The sequence below is a fragment of the Sinocyclocheilus anshuiensis genome, unplaced genomic scaffold (assembly GCF_001515605.1).
Source record: "Sinocyclocheilus anshuiensis isolate Anshui unplaced genomic scaffold, SAMN03320099.WGS_v1.1 scaffold152, whole genome shotgun sequence".
Lineage (NCBI taxonomy): Eukaryota > Metazoa > Chordata > Actinopteri > Cypriniformes > Cyprinidae > Sinocyclocheilus > Sinocyclocheilus anshuiensis.
The window spans coordinates 1728230-1737718 of NW_015555781.1; the positions used below are offsets into that span (position 1 = coordinate 1728230).

At 37.5% G+C, this 9489-nt stretch overlaps 1 protein-coding gene across 1 annotated transcript in view; it reads right to left on the reverse strand.

The window, feature by feature from the left end:
* Positions 1 to 3708: 3708 nt before the first annotated feature.
* LOC107674716 (MICAL-like protein 2) overlaps positions 3709 to 9489 on the reverse strand; it is a 16162-nt gene continuing 10381 nt past the window's right edge. The window contains exons 11-17 of the mRNA XM_016468801.1: positions 9167 to 9228; positions 8955 to 9078; positions 7976 to 8078; positions 7736 to 7809; positions 6120 to 6234; positions 5952 to 5998; positions 3709 to 5835 (exon numbers count right to left, since the gene is read on the reverse strand). Of these exons, the coding sequence (XP_016324287.1) occupies positions 5753 to 5835; positions 5952 to 5998; positions 6120 to 6234; positions 7736 to 7809; positions 7976 to 8078; positions 8955 to 9078; positions 9167 to 9228 (608 nt within the window). The 3' untranslated portion in view covers positions 3709 to 5752. The remainder of the gene's footprint in view (positions 5836 to 5951; positions 5999 to 6119; positions 6235 to 7735; positions 7810 to 7975; positions 8079 to 8954; positions 9079 to 9166; positions 9229 to 9489) is intronic.

The following is a 9489-nucleotide window of genomic DNA, read 5'->3' on the forward strand; positions in this document are numbered from 1 at the left end:
TATGTACATATAAATACACATATTTAAGAAATACATGTAATATATACACAATATAAATCATACATAAATATGAACACACACACGTAAACATTTCTTAAATATATACATGTATGTGTATTTATATACATATAAATATATAACACACATCATGTAAACAAACATATTTTGGATGCAATTAATCGATTTGACAGCCCTACTTAATTTATACATTTGTTTTTGTAAAAATCAAATTCAACAATCCCACAACCTCCACTAACAAATCTCTGTGAATGCATCCACGCCGACCATTAATTTTCATAAGATGTAAAGTGACTAATTTCTACAGCATATTTTTCCCCATAAACTGATGCATTTTTATTATATATCTGGATCAAAATTGTGATTATCACTTAGATCATTTTAATATGACACCAGTGAAACATCTGGACCTTACCTTAATGAACAAGTATTTTTCATTACTCAAACGTTTCATCTAAAAGCTAATGGTTAAATCATTTTTGGTTAAAAACAGTTTTATAGACAAATAACAAACGGTCAATAAACTGGGGGGGGGGGGGGGGGGGGAGAGAAAAGCAGTTACCAGGCATCATGGACATGTAAAAACTCTTTTGGTTTTCTTCAGAAAATCAACACTATTTATTAGTTTTATATATTCCTTTTAATTATTATTAACTCAACATGGTAAAAAAAAAAAAAAATGAGAAGATATATATAATAAAATATTAATAAAATAAGTGCAGGTTCCTAAAAAAAAATTTAAAAAAAGTTTGTAAAATAAACAGCAGTTTAAAAAAAAACTAAAATAAGAACATTTGTGCAGTAATGAAAAGCCATTTGGTAGCAGAATGCAATGTTACCCAGTAAAACCACCAGACTTTTAGTTTGTGCCTACCAAATTTATACACCTAAAGCATTGATGTGTGCATAAAATTCTCTTACTTCCAACACAGCACGTTCACCATTAATCTCTCCCCTTATTTTCCTAAGAAGAGGACAAAATTATTTTTTCTTGGGAGGGAACTGTAAATCCCTGTCTGGGTTCATTTAAAAGGCTTAAAATGTCACTAAATGACAAATTAGAAGCTTCCTCTAGCGTTTTAAGACGAGATGTAGTGGCATCCGAAAGTTACCTGGAAATGAGGTTAACGCGCAGTGAGCGTTGTGGTCATTAAAAACGTCAACGTCTCATTACCCATCACAGATCTTGCCATGAGATCTCAACAGCAATTCAACTGTATAGCATCAAAGCATCTGTTCACCGCAAAGCATCACAGGAAAGAGCTCCCATGCTGAGAATTTCAACTTAATACATTTCAACGGATTCTAGCTGCTAGGAGTTGTGTGCCAACGCAGGACATCTAGTGAGCCAGCTCAGATTGTGGGTGAAAAGAGACTTTGGCATTTGTGAAGAGTTTCCATATGTATCACTTCTGTTGTGGGGCCCGTTCCACTGATCCACGAAACCAGCCGAAAGGATAAAGCAGCGAGTCTCTGTGCCAGTGTAAGGAGCAGGAGCTCTTGTGAACGTGTAAAGAAGGAAAAGTTGCCTTGCCTCTGAGCAGAGTCGGGCAAAATCCTGCATTGGTGCTGATAACATGCTTGGATTAGGGATGTTTAAGGGAAGGGAAAATTATTCATTTGAGATGGAAAGCGCCAGGGCCTTAACAGGCCCCCATCAAAATTTAGACACTGAACATGTTCTTGCATTTGCAGAGCATGTGATACAAGATGAAATGACACACTTTCTGTTCAGTGCAGTGCTGTGACATCTCTGTCAGGAGTTGTGTGCCAACGCAGGACATCTAGTGAGCCAGCTCAGATTGTGGGTGAAAAGAGACTTTGGCATTTGTGAAGAGTTTCCATATGTATCACTTCTGTTGTGGGGCCCGTTCCACTGATCCACGAAACCAGCCGAAAGGATAAAGCAGCGAGTCTCTGTGCCAGTGTAAGGAGCAGGAGCTCTTGTGAACGTGTAAAGAAGGAAAAGTTGCCTTGCCTCTGAGCAGAGTCGGGCAAAATCCTGCATTGGTGCTGATAACATGCTTGGATTAGGGATGTTTAAGGGAAGGGAAAATTATTCATTTGAGATGGATGAAAAGCTGCACTTGTCAAGTCTCCTAGTCATGCACTTTCCATCTCATTCCCAGTAGCCAGCGTGCATATTTTCCCCTCAATGCAAATGTACACACAGTGAAAATGTGAGCACATTACCCCCTCTCTTTAAATACACCAAATGACACAGAGACTCAATGAACTTTTCCCTGCGAAAAATAATTTCAGGGTGGGTAACTGGAGTTTACTGTGTGATCAGAAGAACGGCTTTTTATAGACATATTTACTAAACGAAACCCTTAAATTGGGAGGATTGGGTACACCAGTGGAAATCAGTTTAGTTTTCAATGAGGGGCCGGGACCTGCTAGGGGGCCTCAGCACACAACAAAATGGCTTAGAATATTATTTAGACTACTTAAAACACCAAGCTTTAAAATTAGCTAAAAATCTACATGTAAGCTCATGTACTTATTATTTTAATATAACTTTAATGTCTAATTTATGAACCAGTATTCCCATGTCTTGGAAAACTGGGATATGAAATTAATTTTAAAAGTATTGTTTTTAGACCTGGAAAAGTCATGAAAATGAATAACATTTTGAAGTATGGATTTTTTTTAAAATAATGAATATTTGTCAGTAACTTTACAATTAGGTCCAATTGAATTTTAGTTAATGCATTAATAATCAACAATACATTTGTTACAGTATTTATTAATCTTTGTTAACACTGAATAAAAATACAACTGTTCATTGTTCATGTCAGCTCAGGTCTATAAAATATTAACAGACGCAACTTTAGATTTTTATAATGTATTATTAAATGCTGCAATCAACGTTAAGATTAATACATTCTTTTAAAGCATTAGCTGAATTAGCAAAATGCTTCTACAAAGCTTAATGTTAAGAAATAGAACCTTATCGTAAAGTGTTACCAATTCTTCTAGTTATGTCAAGTTCTAAAATAATTTTATCGGGGAAATTGCTATTTGTGAGTTAAATAATTTAAACGCAATTGCAAATGACTAGAAAAATCATTACAAATTCCATAATGGACTTATGGAATTTAATTTAAATTTATACAATTATTTTAATACATAGCCACTCCTACTAAATGTAAATAAATAAAAATAAACAAATAAAAAGTTTGATAATGAGCCTTGCCAATACAGAAGTAGTACCAGAAAAACCTTGAGGGGGCCTTCGAGTCAAAAAAAGGTTGAGAACCACTGCTCTAGATCAAACTAAGCTATCTAAGCAGGGCCAGCATTTAGAACGCAATTACTAATTCCAAATCTATCCTGAGGCCGGATGATACACTGGATATATCAGCTCCCCTATACAAATATTATGATCCGTCTGATGAGAGCCAGGGCTCCAGTCTGGATGGCTAATAAATTAGAAGCACGCTTCTCGTTTACTCATCAGAGCTAATGAGGCTGATAAAATTACCTTGAGGATCATAATTACAGGCTAGTGGCAGAAGCGCTAGCACCATATCTGCAACACTTGCACACACACACACACAGGAAGAGAACAAACAGCTCAGCGGCCGCCGCTGGACAAGCAGAGTTTGACCTTTAAAATAAACTGTATGCCAGATAAGTGTGTAATGTATGCTTTTAATTAAACAATTAAACCACGTTGCATTACACTGAAAGCTTGTGCATCGCATTAGCGCACTTTCCACCAAAAACACACAAAAAAACGCTTAAGTACACTCCATTTTCAAATCCATTTTCTGTTAGTGACCTGTGCTTAGCTGGCCTTGATCAAGCAAATATGTAAATGCCATTCAGTTATGCACTGAAAGAGAGACAAGCGCGCGCATGCGTGAGGTTAGCGAGGGTGCATTTAAGCTGGCAGACCGGTTTTGAAATATCAGGCTGGTGACAAACAAGTCGAACCCCAGCATCCTTTATCCCTTCAATTTCATCAGACGGCTCATATACATTAAGCACTTGATCAGTAATGGCATCTTTTGATGGACACGGGCGGCGTGGACGCAAGCGCTCACCTCGGAGAATTTCATTTCATCAGCCATTCACAGGACGAATTGTTTTACTTATGAATATTAATGTCCGCCTAATTTGAGGCTGTTGTTAATGCTTGTCGCTAGAAGCTTGGCAAATCAGGTCCCATTCCTGTTAAAGCCATGTATTAGACACCCCCTGACACTAAGCCCTCGCCTTTGATTCTTAATTGCAGGAGTGCGAGCATTTGCAGGAGATGGGGCGCAAAGCTTTAATTAACTCGAATATCACACGTATTCAGTCTCGACTGTCACCTGCATCACGCGTGGCGTTCTGCACCAATATCCTCCTCGGCTCCTCTCAGCTAGAGAGAGACGGTGTTCCAAGTTCATGATCACAATTTCATGCATCTTAAATTGGGGATGGATGGCCTGTAAGCAGTGGTATGATATTAAATGGGAGTAAATTATCTTAACGCATTTTACTAAAACCCATATTAAATGATGGCTGTATAAACGGACGTTTTACAGCATGAGCAATGATAGGGACAACAATTACGGTTGTGGCGGAGAGCGTGGTGTCGTTTTAATTCAGAACGAGAAGTAAACTGACTGGAAGGCTGGAATAAACCGGGCATTTTGGTTATTGTGACCATTTCCGCATAAATGGGCTTTTCCCATTTAGGTTTTTGGGCTTCACAATTTACATGCAGACATCTGAAATTGAGAATGTAAGCATGAAGCCAGATGTAGCCTACATAAAAATAAAATAAAGCTCTGAATTAGTTTAGGGTACAATAAGAAACTTCATTAAGATTTATTGGGGACTCATTTTAAAAGTCTAATATACAATAAATAAGCACATCCATTTGTAAGCATCTCTCAAGAGAACTTTTAAAACTTAAAACATTCATTCTGTAGGTTTTTCAGACATATTTAAACACCATGTAAAAGACATCTTTGGACAGACTATATTTCTTAGGTAAATTAAATGAGGTACACTTTTAATTGAACTAGGACTTAAAAAAAGAGAATAAAACCAATAATCCATGCCTTTCCAGCACACAAGATCAGCTGCTGTCTGATCTCCAGCTTGATTTAGCATTCTCAGGCATATAAAATAAGAAACTGGAAAACTCTGCCTGTGTGAGCTCATAGTGGCCCCTTCAGGTCACTGCATGCACTGCATCTTTCAAGATCTCTAGATTTAGCAGTTCAATTATCATCATTTTCTTTTTAGGCAGTTAGGGTTAAATTAAGATGCTCCACAGCTTCTTGGATGACAGTCAAGTAGCGTGCTTCAGCCAGCCTTGGGCATCTGTTTGTTTATCTGCCAATATAAGTTACGGTTTATGTCTGAACAAGTGAGGGGGTGGAAGACGACAGGAAAATAATAAAAAATGTTTTTTGAACAATAATAATTCAAACTAGCCCACGCATTTAAAGTAAAGGCAAAAGAAGCATACAGGACCAATATGTTAACTTAAAGCAAATGAATAGAACTAGTATTAGCTTAACCAAATAAGTGAAAATAAAAGAATAAAAGGAAAGTGTTTAAACGGAACATTATTTTGCTCCAAGAACTCGAACTCACTTAATTGCCTGACAGATTTGTTATATTAATCCCACCTCGTTTTAAACCATCTAAGGTCACCTGGAAAGATCTGGACTTCAACAGGCTACAGCAGAACGTCTGGATTACTTCACTCCAGCAGCTCTCAAATTCACTATCCCATAGAGGCTTTTTTACTTCTCCGTCTAAATAACTTTGAGAAGGATGGCTTGCATTTGTTTTTATACTTCTGAAGACCTGCATCAGGAAAAAAAAGAAAGTAGGTTAGAATGTTAAGTTAAAAATGTTCTCTGCTGCTTCAAGCTGAGAGTAGACTTGACAAGATAAAAATGGCAAGAGGAACAAGCTCTCACCCAGTCTTTGCATCATCTCATTCAACTTTTGATCTTCTTCCTCCTCCCTTAAAATTTGACATTACATTCTCAAAGTGTTTCTGCAACTTTTGCATGCAAGTGAAGATTAACCACATTTAAAAGCATGGCATTTGACATGGAGAGTGATAGATGGTGTGGTTTCCTCACCTTATCCTGTCCTCCTCCAGCCCTTCAACAATAGTGTTCCTGTCATTCACTATCTTCATCAGTCTGTTCAACAGCTCAGTTTCCCTCTTCTTCTCATCCAGAGTCTTGAAATGTTCTAATATCCAAATACACATTAAGGCTTCTCTTCAGGCGTTATAAAAAGTGTAAAATAATACCAAGCAGTCTAAGCTAATACCGCTATTACATTTACCCTTTTTTATAGAATAGGCAGTGGCGTAGTGCAAAATCATGGGGCCCTGCCCGCGATCCGCATGTCCGAGGCCCCCCGGAGGGGGTGGGGGGCTGGGAGGGTTTTGGGTATGGGATTTGTTACGTCGCAATATTGGAAATATTTCTGTTTTAAACCATGAAGGCTGCAACGTGCAAACTTTGCACAAGAGTTATGCCGGTGAACGTTTTAACCTCAGTTAATTATACAAAGTGAAAGTAAAAAAAAAAAAAAAAACTGAAGGTGCTTTCGGCATCTGACGCTGCATTAACGGTGCATATTCTCTCAGAGACGACAAGAGACGAATCTACTTCAACATATGTCGATAACGGCATATAACGGTCTTGAATTATTCCTTAATATTTCTCTTGTGGCCCGTACATCGTGAAAAAAAAAAAAAAAAAAAAGAGAAATGTATTTTGCGTTAAACAGGTTATTTTCCAAAGTCAGTGCTTGAAATAAAGCTGCTCTTAATTTTCATTGATGACTGCGTTGTTAATCATTTTAATTACAGGCCTATAATTCATTGTATAAATTAATAGACCTTTTTTTTTATAAATTAATAAAAGACCTTTTTAAAAACATTTTCAATGGAGGAGTAAGCTAATAGCCTAATCTTTTATTATCCTCCCAGCTATGCACTGATGCTCTATGAAATTATTGCGGGGCAGATTAATTGTAATTTAATAATAAATGTAACCTAAAAACAATAACAGGCCTAATAAAAATAATAAAAATAAGAATGTAACAGGCCTACGTCAATAGGAAATGCCAAATCCTCTTAATATTGCAAATATTTGATGCTTTTGACAATATCTCTGGCTATAGTCAACAACATGATTCGACGCAACCCAGCACGGGGTGGTTTTAGTCCGCTACGCCACTGAGAACAGGATTCAGTTGACATTTTTCAATTTTACTTTGTGATTTAACAGGATGTGAAAAGTGATGCGATGCGTAATTATTAAAATCATTACTGATGATTTGAAGCACGGACATGTCAGAGAATTGCTTCCATGTGTCAAAAGAGATCTAAGAATGAGCTTAATTTATAATAGGTGCTAATTTCTAAATGCAGACTTACCATAGCAACCAACGAGTAAAGATAAACCCAACAAACTGTAATTTAAATTTATAATTATTATAATAAAGTTATTTTTACTTTTTTTTTAAATATACATTAAAAAAATCTTTAGACAAATTATGCCCTACACTTTCACTTGCCATTCAAAAAGGCAACACTTCCAGTTTGACATTAATCCAACATGATCACTGGAAGATTCTTCTCAAACCATTTCATTTTATAGACATTGTTCACTTTCCCTAAAATGACCTGTATATTTCTAATGGGAAAAAAGTAACAGTGGTTACCCTGGTTAATTTTCACCTGGTTTACTGATCAATCTCCTGAGCTCTCCTTCTACTCCAGGCTGTTGCTCCTCCAGATCTTGCGTTCTTGCTCTGAAAAAGATTGAGACTGCTGTAAGGACCAGTTTAAGGGTGAACATCTAGGTACAATGGCTATTTTACTCCATTACGTATTTTGTCAATATCAAGCATTCTGAAAACATTTGCATCCAGAAATAGCAGCTGGACCAAAGAGAAACTGAATACAGGGACTACTTACATGTACATCAACTCTGACTCCCTCCGTATGTGGCTTTGTTTTTTCAGAATCAGGTTAAACCAGTCCACCATCAAGGGATCCAACAACAGGTCCCCATGACCCTCTGTAAAACAGTCCAATGTCACAAAGGACACCAAGGTCCTAACTGCACTGTTCATATCCAACCACAAAAGAGACACTCCACCTCGAGCCACAATTTAAAGTGCTCTGGAGACGGGCATCTCCAAATACTCATTTTCAACGTCTATTTGAGCTATGATTGAATTCTATTGGTCTCCTAATAGAGCACTGTAATGTGGTCTAAAAAGCATGTTTTCCATTGACATTGCCTTGAGGTGGTACAAAAAAATATACAAGTACAAACTTAATTTGATCAAGTGGTGGTTTCGGCTTTGGTGGGACCGAGAGGCAGTCAGGTATCTATGAAATCCCACCGGCTGCTAGCAGCAGGACAGGTGACTGGAGCTGCGAGTCTGAAGATGATATTACCACGCCATGGTGACCTTGAAACGAGCCAATCAAGTGCCCTTGCCCCATTCAGCTAGCAGCCTCTCACTTCAGCCCACCACCTCTTCTCCATTTCCATCCCAGCATCCCTCAGGAGGAGAGGGAGCTTCCCCTGCGCCTCGCCTCATTTGGCCCTGGCAGCTGGAATCGAGAGCCCTTTATTGGCCACAGCCTTCCCCTAAAGGCTACATCGGAATTCCGACTCCCAAGTGGACGGGCTCAACTAACAGGTTTGGAATGAGTGTGCGACTCGCAGAATGAACCACACACATATACGGGGCTGTTACATGCCATCTAAAACACATCAAATGGATCTCAAATTGTACCAAAAGGAACATCTGATGTCCCGACAAGCTTTTGTCCTAAACAACCTTGAAAAAAATAAAACATTCAGGACCTTAAACTCAATTCAGACTTAAACTTACAGAAATACGGAATGCTACCATTACATTAACTACATCTAAACTCAAACCTTCTTCATAAATGCAAAGTCTCCTCTCCAACTCCACCCCTTCATTCTCCAGATTGTACAGCTTATTCTCAATGTCCTGCAACTCTTTTGAGATCTGATCTGGTGCGATGTAGCAAGGCTTTATCTGAAAAGACAAACAATGTAAATGAAAACCATAGGTAGGAGATATTTCATTTAGAAAAGGACAGCATTCGACTTTTGCTATAACTTACAGTAGGCAACCTTGTTTCACACAGCAAGCCATTTTTAGATGAAATATTTCCATTGTCGTAACCTAAAGTGATAAACACTGATTTTTAGTATATACGAAAAGCTGAAGGCTAAACGTGGACATCAAACATGCAAAACAGGTTTCAAATAAATAATTCACCAAAAAAAAACAAAAAAACATTTCACAACTTCAACAGATTGACCAATCCTCGTTATCCATACAAGTAAACTGATTTACTAACTTTAAGTTGAAAATAAAAATAATAAATAACAATAGCATTACAGTAAAATAAATCACACACACACACACACACACATATATATA